Source organism: Falco biarmicus, chromosome 17, assembly GCF_023638135.1.
Source record: "Falco biarmicus isolate bFalBia1 chromosome 17, bFalBia1.pri, whole genome shotgun sequence".
Lineage (NCBI taxonomy): Eukaryota > Metazoa > Chordata > Aves > Falconiformes > Falconidae > Falco > Falco biarmicus.
The window spans coordinates 3,069,161-3,087,040 of NC_079304.1; the positions used below are offsets into that span (position 1 = coordinate 3,069,161).

General features: G+C 60.3%; 3 protein-coding genes across 5 annotated transcripts; all 3 read right to left on the minus strand.

Annotated features, from left to right (window-relative positions):
• Window positions 1-898: 898 nt before the first annotated feature.
• LOC130160241 (membrane primary amine oxidase-like) lies at window positions 899-5,097 on the minus strand. Its single transcript, XM_056362581.1, has 4 exons — window positions 3,333-5,097; window positions 2,949-3,234; window positions 2,069-2,198; window positions 899-1,933 (listed from the first exon to the last, which is right to left on the minus strand). Exons 1-4 carry the CDS (start codon window positions 4,900-4,902, stop codon window positions 1,631-1,633), a joined length of 2,289 nt encoding a protein of 762 aa, XP_056218556.1. The 5' UTR covers window positions 4,903-5,097; the 3' UTR covers window positions 899-1,630.
• A 993-nt stretch (window positions 5,098-6,090) lies between these two features.
• AOC2 (amine oxidase copper containing 2) lies at window positions 6,091-11,431 on the minus strand. Of its 2 annotated transcripts, XM_056362580.1 has the most exons (5): window positions 10,355-11,425; window positions 9,622-10,222; window positions 7,564-7,849; window positions 7,209-7,338; window positions 6,091-6,697 (listed from the first exon to the last, which is right to left on the minus strand). In XM_056362580.1, the coding sequence occupies exons 1-5, from the start codon at window positions 11,243-11,245 to the stop codon at window positions 6,413-6,415; spliced, it is 2,193 nt and encodes a 730-aa protein (XP_056218555.1). In that variant the 5' UTR covers window positions 11,246-11,425; the 3' UTR covers window positions 6,091-6,412. The 2 variants fall into 2 exon arrangements, with proteins under 2 accessions (XP_056218555.1, XP_056218554.1); XM_056362579.1 differs by having other exon boundaries at window positions 9,622-11,431.
• A 441-nt stretch (window positions 11,432-11,872) lies between these two features.
• LOC130160246 (membrane primary amine oxidase-like) lies at window positions 11,873-17,579 on the minus strand. 2 transcript variants are annotated; one of them, XM_056362595.1, is made up of 2 exons: window positions 14,472-17,579; window positions 11,873-14,339 (listed from the first exon to the last, which is right to left on the minus strand). In XM_056362595.1, the coding sequence occupies exons 1-2, from the start codon at window positions 15,303-15,305 to the stop codon at window positions 13,689-13,691; spliced, it is 1,485 nt and encodes a 494-aa protein (XP_056218570.1). In that variant the 5' UTR covers window positions 15,306-17,579; the 3' UTR covers window positions 11,873-13,688. The 2 variants fall into 2 exon arrangements, with proteins under 2 accessions (XP_056218570.1, XP_056218569.1); XM_056362594.1 differs by having other exon boundaries at window positions 11,875-14,642; window positions 14,739-17,578.
• Window positions 17,580-17,880: the final 301 nt, after the last annotated feature.

Here is a 17,880-nt window from a genome sequence, read left to right on the forward strand (position 1 = left end):
GAAAGTTCCCAGTGAGCTGGGCTGCTGCCAGCACAGGAGTGCGTCCAGTCTCGCCTGCGTCAGCACGCGGGCAGAGTCCAGGCAGCGCTCGCAACACATGGGCACAGAGCAGCAGGCAGGGAGCCTGTGGGCTGCGACCTTCCCCTCGCAGGGAGCATCCCGCCCGCTCCCCCCGAGCCCTGTGAGGTGCCTCTGGGGCCCCCGCTGTCACCCCAGGGCACCCGAGGACCACCGCAGCCTCACACTGAGCCATGCCCCCGAGCTGCCCAGCATGCCATCCCTGTGCCACAGCGAGCTGAGCTGGCTCCCAGGGGGACACACTGCTGCTGCCAGGGCTTCCTAAGCCCATCCCGGCGTGGCTCTGGGCAGACCCAGCTCCCACAGTAACGGGTCAGAGGGGCTGGATGCCCACCATGCCCGCAGGGACACTTTGGCCAGCACTTGGCAGCTGCAGCCATGTGGATCAGCGCTTCCCTCACCAAGCCCCTCAGCGTCTCCAGCCCAGTCTGGTGCAGCAGGGACGGGCTCCGGAGGCTGCAGGATCCCACAGCCCGGGGCTGTGCACACAGCTGGGGGTGCAGGAGCAAGGGTCCCCACGCCGGCGGGGGCTGAGTGTGCTGGGCAGCAGCCAAGGCCAGAACGGATTCATGCAGCTCGGTACAGCCGTTACACATTAACTCCCTTGTTTGTCCCATATTCCCCGGCAGGAGCCTCCCGCCAGCGCCTGGGGTCCGAGAGCAGAGCCGGTGCAGGCTTGCACAGCCGTGCACCCTTGGGTGCCCACGAGTGCTGCGGAGCTGAGCCAGGACTGCCCGTTACAGGGCACCAGTGCCCGCAGTGCCGACAGCGCCGGGGCTCCGGCCAGCAGCCACAGCAGCACCCACCAGCTACACGGCGGTTTGGTCAGGAGAAGCACCCAAGTGCGTGTTTATTGGGGAAGGTGGATGTGGCGTAGCTCAGCCCAGGGAGTGCCCATCCCGTGGTCCTGCAGTGAGCTCCTCCTGCGGGGTCCCGGTGCTGCCCAGCACATTTTCCCTGTCGCTCTTCCCAGAGCTTGGCACCACCACAGCAGCCGGAGCTCAGCGCCGCCAGGACCCCAGCAGCCCCAGAGCTGCAGTGGCTGCGGGGCTGGGGTGGATGGTTTGGGCATCCTGGAGCTGCTGGCTCCCACCAGCCGCCTGCTCCTGCCAGCCTGGGCAAAACCTTGGTGGGGACCATGGCTCCGAGGGGAGCTGTGGCTTTGTGTGGTGCCCAGCCCTGGCCAACACCGGCACCCTGTGCGTAGCCACCTACCTTGGGGAGGTGGCGGGAGCCCCGGTGCCAGAGGAGGAGAGTGGCAGTGGGCACCCCACCGCACTTTGGGTGGCATCCTGGATGGAGTCTCCAAAAATCCCTCCTTGGGGCTGTTCTTCAGGGGGTTTCAGAGACGAGGCTGCCTTCAGCAGTACTGCAGTGCTGGAACAAGAGCTGAGCTCCTCCAAAAACCTGACCCTGAGCATGCCGCATCCCAGGCACAGGAGGGCAGGTCCCGGTGTGGCGGCAGAGCCCCTCCAGGGACCACCTGATGGCTGGACACGGACCACCCGCACCGCCGGGGATGGGGGCAGCGGCAGCCCTGTCCCCATCCCCGTCAGAGCCCGCCGGCCGGCACTGCCAGGCTGAGGTTGAGGAAGCCCCCGTAGCGGAACGGGGGCAGGTGGGGGGTGCAGGCGGCAGTGGGGGGCAGGCAGGCGAGGGGGTTGGCCCCACACACCCCAGTGTCCTGATCGCTGCTGAAGTAGACGCTGTCAGGCGAGTTCACTGAGGGGTCCTCGCTGAAGTAGTTGTAGGGCCGCAGGAAGAAGCCGACGCCGTTGCCAATGGTCACTGTGTTGGGGACGTCTTCAGCATGGGGGACGTGCAGGAACCCCACGGAGATCCAAGCGACCAGGTCCTGGGCAGGAGAGGATCCAGGTGCCCCATCAAGCCCCAGTTTGACCATGGGACAGGTGAAGCCTCTGGCTGGGGCAGGAGCCAGGGCAATGCCCACGGTGCTCAGCTGCCCTCCACCCCGGGGACCCCAGCCCACCTCGTTGGTGATGGTCTCGTTGTTGATGAAGTCGGCGAAGGCGACGGTGGGCGTCCAGGGGTCATTCTGGTTGTAGATGCTGGTGCTGGTGGGCTCCTCCTCCTTCCGCCGGGTGACGGCCAGCTGGTACCTGCCAGCACAGGGAGCAGAGGAGCTCGTCCGTGCTGGCACCGGGCAGGGCGGCCACAGCATCACCGCCCGGGGATGCACCAGCGCTGGATGCAGCCCTGGCACGTGCCGGGGGAGTTGGTCAGGGAGGAAAAGGGCTGGCTGGGACCAGCGTGGCAGTGACAGGTGGCAGCCCTGGCACCTTCGGGCTCGTGGGCGATGGCTCACTGCCCACAGCTGCTCCAGCACAGCCAGGAAACACGAATGCATCCAGGCACAGACGGTGCCTGATGCGCTCGCTTCGGCCACGGCCACTTTCAACTGCTACAGCCCCTCCGAACATGAGCTGTTTAACTTCACCGCATCAGTGAGCCACTTCTGTGTTTATCCCAAGCATTTTCCAAAAGACATTCTGTCCTCACGTGAAGATTGTCAAGACCTGGGGATGCCAGTGCTTCTCTGGGGAGTTCATCCTACAGCCTGGTTGCCCTCACAGAGAAAAACACATGTGATTGCTGTAAATTCATCTTATCTGGGGCCAGATTCCTGCCTGTGAACTACTAAGAACAGATGTCATCGCGCAACTTTTCAAGGGATTTTTCAGAGCCAAAAAATACGTGTTTGCTGTTTAACCCTTCCCTGCAGCCTAGCACAGGCTTGCCGGGGGTAGGCAGCCCCCACCTCTGCCGGGAGGCTGGAGCAGCCGGGGATGTGGTGGTGGGGTGGGAGGAGAAGGGGGAGGGGTCGCGTGCACCCCAGCCCTGGTACCCACCTGCCCCAGCTGATGGACCTCTCCATGGAGCTGCTGGTGGGCAGGTGCTCCCCGGCGAAGCTGGAGATCTGGATCCGGTAGCTGCGCAGATGCCCCCACTTGTTGGGATTGGGGCTGGCAAAGGAGATGTAGCGAGGCATGGGAGCGCTGAGTGGGAACGCTGCCTCGTCTTCCCTCTCCAGCCTTTTCCTGCGGAGGTACAGCCGCTCAATGGTGTTCTGCATGCTCCAGGGTTCTGCCATGAGCTTGTACCCCATGTCCTGGGTCTCCACGGAGTTCAGCTGCCCTGTGAAGCAGAAGGGAAAACCCTCTCAAGCTCCATGCCCTGGGCAGAGCCACAGCCCGCAGTGAACTGCAGCCACACACAAAAGCACCCAGACCTACCGTCGACATCCAGGTCCACCTTGTAGTGGACGTGGTGGAGGTGCATCGTCCCCAGCGTGTGGGGCCCGACTCTGTTGCCGTAGTCGGTGCCTTGGCCGTGGAAGAAGGAGGAGCTGATGTAGCCAGTGGCGTGCACCCGGACCTCCACGGCCCCACTGCTGTGGAACATGAAGTCCCAGATGTAGTCGTAGTTGATGAGAGTGGAGATGGCACGGATGACCAGCGTGTTTTTCCGCAGCCCGCCGTAGTAGAAGGACTGCGAGTCAGAGAAGTGGCGCCGCAGAGGGAGGGCAGCATCGTGCTCAAAAATGCAGAGTGAGTTTTGGTTGGTTTTGGGGGTGTCTGACTCCACCAGGTAGTGCCGGTCCACGTAGGTCGCTGTGTAGGGGCAGTCCAGCCCCCGGACGAGCTCGTAGGCAAACCTGCCGATGCCAAAGCTCCCATCCAGGTAGCGGGTCGACATGCCCCCAGGGCAGTTGGAGCCATACAGGGCTAAGGCTTCCTGGAGACTCAGCTCATAGACAATCCTCTCCCCGTGGTACCTGATGTCAAAGAGACGCGGGCCAGAGTAGAGGTTCATGCCGAAGGCGATGCTCCAGCCCTGGAAGGTGACGCGGTTGTCCCTGACGTGGTAGCGGGGACCCTGGGGCTCGTACTGCAGCGGAGCCGGGGGCCCGGGTAGGCGCCGGGGTCTCATTGAACCCAGCCCTGCTTCAGCCTGAAGGTTCTCGATCCTGACAACCTCCAGCGAGTTGTCCAGGAACGCAGCCTCCAGGTGCCCCATGCTGGCAAAGTACTGGCCGTTGTAGAAGACTTGGCGCAGCTGCCAGCGGGAGACGTGGAGGTCCCTGTGCTCCACCAGCACCTCCAGCCCCACCGGCGAGAGGTAGTAGCCAGTGCCAGCCAAGCTGTGGAAGAGGACAAACCAGGTCGCACGGTCACCAGACTTGAAGCCCCGCGGTGCCGTTGTGAGGATGGCCAGGTCAGTCCCATCGGAGTCGCAGCACACGGCGAGGAAGCGCAGTGCCTTTCTCAGCTCCCGCTGGATGAGGGCATTGATATCCATGTACTCCCTGCCAGTAACGGGTCTGCGGTGATACGGCACCTTCCCCCCGTACTTCTGCACCGTGACGTCCCAGTGATACGCCGGTGTCGGCAGCGGACCCACCACGTACTCGGTGACGTTGGGCTCCGGCTGGTTCCCAAAGTAGAGCACAGCCAGCGCCTCCCGCGGGGGTCGGGCCCCCCCGCCATCCAGGAACCGCAGCACCTCTGCCTTGGCAGGGACCTGCAGGTCCACGGAGGCGATGCAGTTGTCCGAGGGTTTCGCACGCGAGGCGTCGACCAGCGGCACCCCGAGGTTCCCCTGCAGGTACCGCACCACCTGCACCAGCTCTTCGGGCGTCAGGTCGGCAAAGACCAGGCTCTGCCCATCATCGGCACCATCCTGCTCCGGGGGCTGGTGCTGGCAGGTGCTGGGGGCCCTCCCTCTGGTCAGCAACACACAGACTAAAGCAAATATCGTGGCTAAAGCCAGGACGAGGAGGATCAGCACAGTTTTCACGTTCATGTCTGCTGAGGGACCGAGAGCTCCCGCAGTCTGGCAGGGCGGGTTTCCAGCTGCGGAATCCTCCAAGGGAGCTGCTGACAGAAGGGGCTGGGTTTGCTTGGGTTTTGTTTTTCCTCCTGTTTTCTCAACAGGGAACAGCCCAGAGGAGCTTGCAGAGAGCACAGGGGGATGTTCTCAGCAGCCATGGCTGGGATTTGCTGGGAACCATAAAAGGCAACTTTGCTCTGCTTCCCCCAGTGTGTCATAATTCTAAGTGAAATTAATGCTTCTGCATCTGCCTTTCCCCTCCTGTCCCACGTGCTACACTGCAGAACTTGGACTCCAGTCACTTGGGGGGAAATAAACCATCTCCCTGTACCTCCTTCTCTTAACCCTGCAGATGCCAACAGCTGGGCAGGCAGCACAGACCGCAAGGATGATGCTCCTCCCTGCAGAGCAGTGCCAAACACAGCGCTGTGGCCCCATCCTGCTGCAGCCCCCACCATCACCAGCACCACCTCCACAGCCCGCGCGGAGAGATGGCAGCATCGCAGGCCGCTGCGCTGACCCCAGGTGTGGGGAGGCACCAGTCCTGCAGCCAGGAGGGAGGAAGGGGACAGCTGCTTGTCACCCCTCTAAAGGTGCCTCCTGGTCCTGGCTGTGTCCTGGCATAGATGGGGCCGGGGGGAGGGGGCTGAGGGCTCCAGAGCCCACCCAGCATCCCGGCAAACGGGCAGCACCACTGGCTGTGCTGCACCGCTGGCAGCCACGTGGCTCCTGCACCCTGGCTTGAGCCTGGAGGGGGGTTCTCGTGCCAGGCTGGGCAGCATCAGGCTGCGATGGCCCAGGTGCTGCCAGTGGGGCCGATCCCTGCCAGAGGCACCCGTGGGGATGCTGCGAGCGCAGGGATAGGAGACCCACCCCTGCAACAGTCCCCTCCGCTCCCCCCACCTGGAGCCAGCAGCTGCAGGTCGGGCAGGTCCTGGCTCTGTCCCCAGCCTCACCCCAAGCACCTGCAGAGCTCAGTGCCAGCACCCCCCTCTGTTCTCCCCCCAGTGCCCCGGGGGTCCGGCCCCGTGCCCACAGGGGTGCCCAGAGCCGTGCTGCTGGGCTGGTTTGTGGGTGCAGGAAATGCAGCGGAGACCCAGCATCATCCCCCCAGCAGATGCGGCTGCAAGTTGTAAGAACAAGACAGGAGAGCATGGGACCAGAACCATTTTCTTTTTTTTTTTTAACCTGAGACATGCACTACACAGCGCCTTGCTTCTATGGCAGAGGAACAGGATTTTCTCCTCACTTTCCTCCTGCAACAGACTCAAATTCAGCAATTAACAGAGACAGCGTAGACTCCCATCTGGCATCACGCCAAGAAGATTATGCTTCCCTTTTAAAGAACACTATTTTAAAAGCAACGATAAAAAGCGAAGTCATCACACAACTGGAAACTGAGACGACTTCACTAGAAAACTGAAAATCTGAGACAGACCAGCCAGCCTGGTGCCTCTGGGTCTCCTCACACCGTCCTCTGGCGTTAAATCCTGCTCATATTTTGGAAACCGTCGTAGGTGAACGGGGGAAAGTTTGGCAGACACGAGGCGGTTTTGGGCAGGCAGGCAACAGGGTTGATTTCACACGCCATGAAGTCCTGCTCGCTGGTGAAGAACACGCCATCGTGCGAGTATATGGAGGGGTCCAGGTCGTAGTAGTTGTAGGGTCTCAGGAGAAAACCGACCGCGTTGCCCACCGTCACAGTGTTGGGAATATCCTCGGAGTGGGGGATGTGAAGGAAACCAGCGGTTATCCAGGCAACCAGGTCCTAGGCAGATAGAGCCACCAGACCGCGGTTATTTCAGAAGCCTGCGGCAGTGGCAACCGACATCTGCGCAGCGGCTACGGAAAGTTGCCGAAGAGCCAGAGGGGACCTCCATGGGCACCAGCCCGGCGCATTCCCGTGTGCCAAGCTCCCCCCTCCAGGGAAAGGTTCCCTCCCTTCCCCAAAGACCAGCCCACGGCCATGGCTGCAGATGTCCCCCCAGCAGAAGGGCCCTTGCCCTGACCCCACAGAGTTTTTCCTGACGTTTTGCCAGCATTTCTCCATAGGGAGAAACGAGCTTCTGCTCTGCCCTCTGATGGACACGCTGCCTGAAGCATTGAGCAGACACACGGACAAGGGGGTGCTCAAACCCGCTTTCCTCATTCCCTGCGGCTGCTGCTCTCCCAGCTGAGCCCGCTGTCCCGTGGGGTGGGTGACGCCAGGGTGGCTCAGGGGCTGCCGCTCAGCCCAGGGCTGGGTGCTACAGCTCCAGCCCGGGGGGACCCCAGCCCACCTCGTTGGTGATGGTCTCGTTGTTGATGAAGTCAGCGAAGGCGACGGTGGGCGTCCAGGGGTCATTCTGGTTGTAGATGCTGGTGCTGGTGGGCTCCTCCTCCTTCCGCCGGGTGACGGCCAGCTGGTACCTGGGGACAAGAAAAGAGACAAGAGCAGCCCCTTGGGGCAGGGCAGAGCCAGAAGCCAGCTCCCCAGAGAGGCTGCAGAACACAAACCTGCTCTACAGAGGAACCCCAGCCCAGGAGAGCGCTTGCCCTGCACCCCCCACCAAGGAGCATCCATGCAATGTCTCCCCAGCCAGGGGGGCTGGGGGCATCTCTGAGAACCTGCTGTCCCAGTCAGAGCAGCCTGACCTTGCCCAGCTGATGGCCCTCTCCATGGAGCTGGCTTCAGGGACGTGGTCCCCCGCAAAACTGGTGATCTGGATCCTGTAACCACGCTGGTGGCCCCACTTGTTTTTGCTGTTGGCTGCAAAGTAGATGTATCTGGGCATCTTCGACTGGAGCCGGAATGCAGCCTGGTCCTCCGTGTCCAGGACTTTCTTGGTGAGTCTTGGCCGCTCTATCTGCTGCTCTGGGCTCCAGGGAGCCCGCACCATCTCAAATGCCATGTCATGGGCCACCAGGGAGTTCTTCACCCCTATGAAGCAATAGCAAAGTCACTGACGAGCATCCCCAGGGTACCCTGTTCCCCACGGACATCAGTGCAGCCAGAGCTCGCCCCCCCATCCTCCCTTCCTGCACCCCAGGCTCTGAGCACCGGCTGCTGCCCACGAGAGCAGTTACTGCTCTGCAGCTCTGCCATGCCACGACTGTCTGTTGTGGACGCCGATCTACGGCTGTACAACCATCTGAGGCAGGCAACAGCGCGCCGTGGCAGCCACCCCCACCCAGGGGGACTCTCGCCCTCTGTAATGGACAAGAGGCGAGTTTCGTCCTGGTGCAGAAGAACAGGTTTGTGTCCCAGTGCAAGCACAGCCTAATTAAGTCGGGCTCCTGACGGCCCAGGCACTGTGTTTGTGCTCATCAGCATGCATCCCGCGAGGTGCAGAGCGCTGGGAAGAGCCAAGGCCCCGCACACCTTTGCACATCACAGACCCGGGGCAACGCTGCACAGTTCAGGCCTTTCCAAAAAGAAAAGTGACCCAGCGGCTCAGAGCAACAGGAGGGACACAAAAGCAAATAGATGTGTGGACAGGATGCTGAAGAGCTGGCTGAGAGCGTCTGATGGCCAGCACCAGCACGGCTTGGGCTGAGGACCCGGTGCTCAGCACCCACTGTGCATCCCGGCTGGGGCACGTGGAATAACGCCCTCCCGTGCTCCGCTCCCCGTGGCCCCACACGAGTTTCCAGCTTGTGCAAAGGCCGTTTCAGAGCTGAGCCTCTGGCCCTCCCGGCAGGTTTGAGCAGTGCCCCAGGGTTGAGCCTGAGCCCCAGGGCTGCCATCGAGGGCAGCACCAGAACCCCACAGAAGAGGATTCATGCCCAGTAACCACCACCGTGCCCACTGCCTTCCCTTTTCTGATGTGAACAGAACATCTAACCCCTCACCTCCCCTTCCAGGGATAGCAGCAACAGTCCGATTTCATCCGCCTTTTCCCCTGCTCTTGCAGTTTTAGTCCCCCATTTTTACTTAAGTACTCAAAACTCATCCTAAACCCATGCTTTAAATTTATATTTCCCAATTAAAAGGAAATTGGGAAATTTGGAATAGATGGCAGGAGCATAGAACAAAAGGAATTCCAGCAGGAGCGAGGACAGATTGGTGGCATAAATGGTAGGGGAAGACCAAATAAACTGCAGCCGACCCTCCCGTTGCTGCTGTGAGCAAAGGGTCCTGTGGACCCTCGGTAAAGAGTAAGCTGGGGCTGGCCGCCCGCCCGGCACTGCCTGCTGTGCCCGCAGCCCCGCGGAGGGGGCAGCTCCCGTCCCACTCGGACAGGAGCAGCAGGAACGGCTCGACAAAGCTGTAGGAAGCAGGAATGCGAGCTGGAAACCACATCCCAACGAATCAGCTTGATTGACTCAAACTATGATGCGGGGCGCAGGACAGGGGCAGGGTGCCAGAGGGAAAAATCCCGACTTCGGCAGAGCCCCGGCAGCATCGAGGGCAATGGGGCAGGGCTGGGGCTGTCTGCCCGGGCAGGGGGGAAGGACCACTTCCCATTAGGGGCAGGGGCTGGGCACATGGCACTGATGGCGATGCCCAGCCCGGGAAGCTGCAGCTCTGCACAGCCCTTGGGGGGAGCCGCACGGGCCAGGGGGAACCAGAAGGGAGGGGGCGCGGTGTGAGCACAGCCCCCTCCCTCACACGCAAACAGAAAAATGCGTGTAAAGACCAAAAAATGTCACGTCTGGGGAGTCTGAAAGTACTCGGGGAGAGCACAAGGGAAACACAAGACCCAGACCTACCTCCCACGTCCAAGTCCACTTTATAGTTGATGGAATGGGTGCGTATCGTACCCAGCGTGTGCTCCCAAACCCTATTGCCGTATCTCAGGCCATCCCCGTGAAGAAAGGATGAACTCGCATAGCCCGTGGCCTGGACCTTGCCTTCGATGGCCCCATTCTGGTAGAAGATGAAGTCCCACACATAGTTGTGGTTGCCAACAGTCGCGATGGACCGAACGACCAGAGCAGAGTTGACCAGCCCCCCGTAGAACAGCGACTGCAGGTTGGAGTAGTGGCGCCTCAGAGGGGAGCCCAGGTTCTGCTCAAAGATGCAGAGGGAAGCCTTTCTTTTGCTGGGCCTCAGGGTCCCAGACAGAGAGTGTGTGTCCACGTAGGTGGCCGAGTACGGGCAGTCCACGCCTCGCACCAAGGGGGAGGTGTAGTGCCCGATGCCAAAGCTCCCGTCCATGTACCGCGTTGACATCCCTCCAGGGCAGTTGGAGCCATACACTGACAACGCCTCTTGGACGCTGATTTCATAGGCAACCCTCTCCCCCTTGTGTCGGATGTCAAACAGGCGCAGGCCCCTGTGCACGCTCATCCCAAAGGCAAAGCTCCAGGCCTGGAAGAGGACACTGTTGTCCCTGACGCTGTAGCGCGGACCCTGGGGCTCGTACTGCAAAGGGAACAGCACGGCCGAAGGCGCACGGGGCTTCATGGACGAGAAGTCCCCGTCCTGCGGCGCCTTCTTCACCTTCTCCACGCTGATGCGACCTTGCACGTAGGCGCTCTCCAGCTGAATCATGTCCCTGTAGTACTGCCCGTTGTAGAAGACCTTGCTCACCGCCCACCGGGAGATGTCCAGGCTGCTGTGGTCCACCAGCACCTCCAGCCCCACCGGGTGCACGAAGAACCCGCTCACGTTCTGAAACAAAACAAACCAGGACTTACGGTCTCCAGACCGGAACCCGTGAGGAGCTGCGATCTGAAATGCCACGTTGGTGCCGTCATACTCAAAGACTTCTTTCAGGAAGGTCGGGGCTGCAGCAAACGCCACCTTCTCTAAGAACGCTCCCACCTGCTCATTCTCACTGCCCAGCATCGGTCTGCGGTGATACGGCACCTTCCCCCTGTACTTCTGCACCGTGACGTCCCGGTGATACACCGGTGTCGGCAGCGGACCCACCACATACTCGGTGACGTTGGGCTCCGGCTGGTTCCCAAAGTAGAGCACAGCCAGCGCCTCCCGCGGGGGTCGGGCCCCCCCGCCATCCAGGAACCGCAGCACCTCTGCCTTGGCGGGGACCTGCAGGTCCACGGAGGCGATGCAGTTGTCCGAGGGTTTCGCACGCGAGGCGTCGACCAGCGGCACCCCGAGGTTCCCCTGCAGGTACCGCACCACCTGCGCCAGCTCTTCGGGCGTCAGGTCGGCAAAGACGAGGCTCTGGCTTGTGGATCCCATCTTCTCCACAATGTGGGGCTGGGAATCACAGCTGGGCGATTGCCTCCCCCTGCTCAGCAGCATGCAGGAGAGAATGAAGATTATCACGGCAGCCCCGACCAGGAGAACGTAGGGAAGTTTGGGGTTCATCTCTCCGAGCGCAGACACAGCACACAGGGTTTGGCTGCGGCATCCAGAATACATCCCTCACCTGCAGACCAGGTTCTTAATTCATTTGCCGACCATGGGCGTAAAAAGGCGTCGCTTGCTGGGTGGGAGGGAGCCTGGAGCTCCCACGGGATCGAGAGATCACAGGTCCCAGCTAGTTCAGCCTGTTCCCTCCCCACCCCAGACACACCGAGGAAGCAGCTGGGGAGCCGGTGCCTGACTCACTCCCCAAGCTACTGATGGTTTCTCCGCTGCAGGGTGACACCAAGAAGAGCCCCAGCCTTGGTCTGCCCAAGGGGCCTTTGCTTCCTCCAACATCTCCCAGTACACCCTGTCCCTTCTCATGTGGCTACGCCACGGGGGCAGGCTCAGCCGGCCCCATCCTCCCGGTGCCCCGGGAGCAGCCCCCCTCCCCTGAAGGGCCATCTGGGCTGGCACACCAGGACAGCCCCAGACCCGCCGGCTCCCCAGCGCCTCCACATGCCACTTCTCCCTGTCACCACTCTGTTGCCTCCAAGTCCCTCCCAGCCCTGAGGGAAGTGACCTGGGAGCACCGAGACACGGGCAGTGCTCACCAAACCCCAGGCAGCACCGGGAGCAGCCGCACAGGACCGCAGGGGGACTAACAGGACCCCCCCCATCCCCATCCCAACCCCACTCCAGTGGGCACCATCCTTGGACCAGAGCTGTCACAGACAGAACTGGCTACTGTCAGGAGAAGGTCCAGGATTCCTGACCGCACGGGGACCTTCCATGGCGAGGGGAGCAGCGAGCAGCCCCTGGGAGGGGGTGAGCTGGGGGCTGGGGCCACCCCACTGTGGTGTGAGGTGGCTGCTCCTTCGTGGCCACCAGCTCCTGCCAGGCTGGCCCCCCACATCGCCGGCAGCACGGGTGGCTTTCCAGAGACCATTGCCCACTTCACACCCTTCTGGGGGGACAATCTGGGCACAGGCAGAGGGGCTAAAGCCACCTACAGCACCAGATTGATTTACCGCTCCTGCGATCACGTTACTTTAGGAACTTCTGTTTTCATTCTCACTTCCAGCCAGGGAATAATCACCCTTTTTCCCTGCGCGTCCCACACCAGCCTCAGATCGGCATCCAAGAAACCTATGGGAGAAGACCTGCTTTTGCTGCGCTGCAGTTTTGCTTTCCCTACACTCAGAAGGTGGGGATCCTGCAGGATGACTCGAGCATCCCGCATGGCCCTGAGCTCTGGACGGGACTCCCCTCCCTCGCCACAGGGCACAACTCCGGGATTTTACTGTGACTCTTCCCAAGAGCACTCTGCAGCAGCCTGGGCTCAGGGTCTGCCAACAGAGCAGGGAGCTGAGGGGCACGGCAGTCATGGAAAAGGATCTTGCCACCACGCAGGAACTGTGTTTTAGCACGCTTTTGAGCCTCACTTACAGAAAGGGAGCCAGCATCAGCCCGGGTTTTGACTGTAACGACAGCAGCAGCACCTTTCAAAGCCACACAAACCACTGCATCGCAGGCAGGCACAGGATGGGACACATGCCGGGACCGAACGCGTGCACAGGAGGCAGCTGCGGCTTGGCACGAGTAGCTCTCCAATTAGTCCCCACGGTCCAGGGGACAGCACGGGTTAGCGGAGCTGCGTTTCTGCTCGGGCTGGCGCAGATGCTGCCCACTGCCTACCGCCGATCTCTTTGGTCCTGTGCAGATATAAAATATTTCCCCCCCCTACCTTTTACAGGTTTCAGTAACAAGACACCTAACGCTGCCAGTCTGTGCCCCCCAGCACCACCAGTGCCTTTGCACCTTCCTGGAATGGTCTTTGAGGGGAACCAAGCCATCCTTCCCGGCAGAGCATCCCTGTGCCTCCTGGAGGATGCCAGCACTTCACTGCCCAGCCAGGCGGTGCGGCAAGGCGCTGCTCCTGGACTCAAATAACCCTCTGCAGGATCCGCCGCCAAGAACCGTGGCTCCGTGCAGGAGCGGGGGAATTCACTGGCTCACTGCAGCGCCTTTGCAGCCCGAGAGACAGGATCCAACTTACAAGTGTTTCCTCAAAAGAGAAGCAGGGATTGAGCGGCACAAGCTCAGCCCACAGAGCGCCAGCCCTGCTTTACGCCGGGCAGTTGAGACAGAAAAAGGACTTCCCTCGAGGCATGAAGAGCAGCAGGATCAGCATCAGGCGCAAGAGCTTGGGTCTTGCAAACAGGGCTGTGTCTGCCTGGCCATGGCTACAGCAACACGCGCCGTGCCAGCCGGGAGGCCTCGGGGAAACACAAACATTTTTCCACGGCTATACTGCTACACAGCTTTCATACTTTCCCTGGGCTGAACGCCAAGCTCCCAGACAATTCCCACCGCCTTCAGCTCCACGACCTTGACTGACTACTTTATACATACAAAAATCATTTTGCAATGAAAAAAAGGTTAGGAGAGTGCAAAAGCAGAGTTCCGATGCCAGTTATTAGGGACTCTGCAGCCGAAGAGTCAAACCCCCAGAGCTCTAGGGTTTACCTGTATAACAACAGGCATTAAAGGAAGACCCAGACCTACCTCCGACGTCCAAGTCCACTTTATAGTTGATGGAATGGGTGTGTACCGTACCCAGCGTGTGCTCCCAAACCCTATTGCCGTATCTCAGGCCATCCCCGTGGAGAAAGGATGAACTCGCATAGCCCGTGGCCTGGACCTTGCCTTCGATGGCCCCATTCTGGTAGAAGATGAAGTCCCACACGTAGTCATAGTTGCCGATGGTGGCGATGGACCGAATGACCAGAGCAGAGTTGACCAGCCCCCCGTAGTAGAGCGACTGCAGGTTGGAGTAGTGGCGCCTCAGAGGGGAGCCCAGGTTCTGCTCAAAGATGCAGAGGGCACTTTTACTAACTCTAGAGACCTGGGAATGAGCAAGGTAGTGCACGTCCCGGTACGTTGCTAAATAGGGGCAGTCCACGCCTCGCACCAAGGGGGAGGTGTAGTGCCCGATGCCAAAGCTCCCGTCCATGTACCGCGTTGACATCCCTCCAGGGCAGTTGGAGCCATACACTGACAACGCCTCTTGGACGCTGATTTCATAGGCAACCCTCTCCCCCTTGTGTCGGATGTCAAACAGGCGCAGGCCCCTGTGCACGCTCATCCCAAAGGCAAAGCTCCAGGCCTGGAAGAGGACACGGTTGTCCCTGACGCTGTAGCGCGGACCCTGGGGCTCGTACTGCAAAGGGAACAGCGCGGCTGAAGGCGCACGGGGCTTCATGGACGAGAAGTCCCCATCCCGCGGCGCCTTCTTCACCTTCTCCACGCTGATGCGACCTTGCACGTAGGCGCTCTCCAGCTGAATCATGTCCCTGTAGTACTGCCCGTTGTAGAAGACCTTGCTCACCGCCCACCGGGAGATGTCCAGGCTGCTGTGGTCCACCAGCACCTCCAGCCCCACCGGGTGCACGAAGAACCCGCTCACGTTCTGAAACAAAACAAACCAGGACTTACGGTCTCCAGACTGGAATCCACGTGGAGCCGCCGACAGGGCTGCTAGATTGGCTCCATCATACTCCATTACTTGATGCATGAAAGATGGAGCTGCGGAGAACACTTGGGTTTTTAAAAACCCTGCGATCTGTTTGTATTCAACAGCCAGCGTTGGTCTGCGGTGATACGGCACCTTCCCCCCGTACTTCTGCACCGTGACGTCCCGGTGATACGCCGGTGTCGGCAGCGGACCCACCACGTACTCGGTGACGTTGGGCTCCGGCTGGTTCCCAAAGTAGAGCACAGCCAGCGCCTCCCGCGGGGGTCGGGCCCCCCCGCCATCCAGGAACCGCAGCACCTCTGCCTTGGCGGGGACCTGCAGGTCCACGGAGGCGATGCAGTTGTCCGAGGGTTTTGCACGCGAGGCGTCGACCAGCGGCACCCCGAGGTTCCCCTGCAGGTACCGCACCACCTGCGCCAGCTCTTCGGGCGTCAGGTCGGCAAAGACCAGGCTCTGCCCATCATCGGCACCATCCTGCTCCGGGGGCTGGTGCTGGCAGGTGCTGGGGGCCCTCCCTCTGGTCAGCAACACACAGACTAAAGCAAATATCGTGGCTAAAGCCAGGACGAGGAGGATCAGCACAGTTTTCACGTTCATGTCTGCTGCTGGTCCTGGGGCGTTCAGAGCAGCTTTCCGAGCAGGGTTTCTAGCTGCTGCCTCTGTCAGTTTACGCTGCACTGGATGGATTAGCACGGAAAGTACAAAAGCCTGGGAGAGGCTAGGGGAGGAGATCTGAAATTCGTGGTGACCAGAAAGGGCAGATCTCCTCTCTCAGCTGCAGCCTTCTCTTTCCTCCACTACAAGCAGTGCCTTGAAAGAGCTAGTGGAGATGCAGGGTCAGTGACTCAGACAAGTTTCACATAATTCTGTTACTTTTTCAGGCCAACCTAGTTTCCTGAGGCTGCCTGTAAAAACGAAGATCCTGTAGCCAGCCCAAGGTGGCTGGGACCACTGTGAGGCTCTGACAAGCTGGGAATTGTTGCCACACTGTAGAATTTCACCTCTTTGCAACTCACCGAATTGCCTTGTTTAGCAGGCTGCTTCCTTGTAAACATTCTCCCTGGCAGCATGATTCCAAGCTTGGAGTTACTTTTTATTTTATTTTTTTAAATCTTCCACATTTACTGAAAACACATCCATCTGTGTAGTAGCAGAAAAACTTTGGCAGGGACGGAGAGATGCAGTTGAGGATGAGACTCAGGCCCGAATGCACTGTGAACAACCAGCTCTTAGTTTGCACCTCTGAGCAGCTACGAACTAATGAATCCCTCAGCATCCCACCAGAAAAGGATCACGCCGCTTTTGTCTCTGCCTCCGATTCAAAGATAAACTGAGGGGCAGCTCCGGCGAAGTTCCCTCGAGGACCAAACCTCCCGCAGCCGGCGGCACCCAAGCAGGCAGGTGATGGCAATGCCTGCTGGCGTGGCGCTGCCGGGCTTCTGCTGCCCAGGCTGAGCGGCCACCCCCAGGACTTCTACCAAAGGCTGGGACAACTGCCCCCCACCACCCCGCCACAGGTCCCTGCTGCTCTCAGCACTGCTGAACTGCTGAAAGGCCTTGGCAGAAGGAGGTGGCCAAGCAGGACTCGGTGCTCCATCCTGCCACGCGGCAGATGCCTGGGGTAGGCAAGACGCACTGTGTTAGCTACAGTCCCTGCCTGTCCCTGAGCTGGTGCTGAGAAGCACAAGGCATCCAAGAGAACCAGAGCTGGAGATGCAACCCAACATTTCCACTCCTGCTGCCAACCTCACCTCACCTCACCCTGGCCTTCTCTCCTCCTCCCGTCAGAGTTTCCTGGTGGGAGACAGCCCCCCCGCAGCCTCAGCACTGCCTCCAGTTCTTCCTCCACAGCCGGTCTTGCCCTCTGCGGTCCTCCGGCCGTGCTTACCAGCCACCACACTGGCAGGCAGGCGGCCACGTTGCCATAGGACACACTCCATTATCCTCACCACCGCTGGCAGCCTCAGCCTTCTTTAGCCCAGGCTGCAGCTGCGGAGGCCGGGGACACGCACGTCCCCTCTGTGCCAGGCCACGTCATCGCCGCCTCACCGGCCATCGCGCCAGCAAAGCCTGCAGGGTCACGGCAGCCGCTTCACGTGGCTGCTGTGCCAGGAGAGGGGCTCACTGCGGCACGGACACAAGCAATGGGGAGAGGCAGGACAGGTAAGAGCCTTGGCTACACGGGATGCAACAGCTACAGGTCCCAGAGGCTCCCGTCGACTTTCAACCGGCCTCCAGCGCCAGAATCAGGTGCCCCCAAGCAGCACCACATCAAGCCAAGCGGCGCTGACTTCCAAGTCCGTCTTTCAACCCAGGAAGCCAACGAGGCTTCGAGGATTACTGGGGGTGAGGCTTGAAAGAAAAATTCCCTTTTGGTGCAAGCCTGGAACGCGGCGCCCATTTCGCTCGGAGGAAGCGCCGTTGCCCCAGTTCAGGTTTCCAGTGGAGCCAGCACATACCTCTTGCCTCCCAGGAATTTCACAAGCGTTCTGCTGCAGCACACACCTACACGGCTGAGCCGAGACCACCGCACGCCCCTCTGAGCCGCACGCAACGCTCACACCGCTGCTTCCTTTAAGAAGTACAAAAAGAGCAGATCAGTCAAGTTTGACTTTGCCTCTGGGTTTTGCATCCCATGCCCCAGAAAGTCAAGGCGTAGGCTGCAATTACAGATGGTCATTTTCTAAGCAGCACAGCAGTAGTTTAGGAGATCTGGAGAAACTCCACGGGCCTTCCCGCCCCACAAATCACAACTCAACCCTGCAGCTTGCCTGGGAGACATTTGAAAATAAAGTGTGGGAACACTCCTAGTTCTGGGCATGCTGGGTGGCTGGGGGGAAAAAAAAAAAAAAAAAAAAAAATAGAAAGCCTAACCTGTAATGACATCGCCATGACAAACCAACCCACAGCACACACCCCAGGCCTGCAGGACACGGATGGCGCTTGCTCATCTTTCTCAGCTTTCTGCGCTGCCCCTGCCCTGCTCCAGGACGTGAGCCACGGATGCCATGGCTAATGCCACACCATTTAATACTGACCATTTCTGCCGTACTTTTCAAGCTGAGGACTTTTAAAGCTTATTACAAGCAACACAAGAACCAGCCTGCACTTCCTGGGAGCTGCAGTTTGGAAGAACAGAACAGCCCTAAACCCACCTCCATCCTGCAGGAGG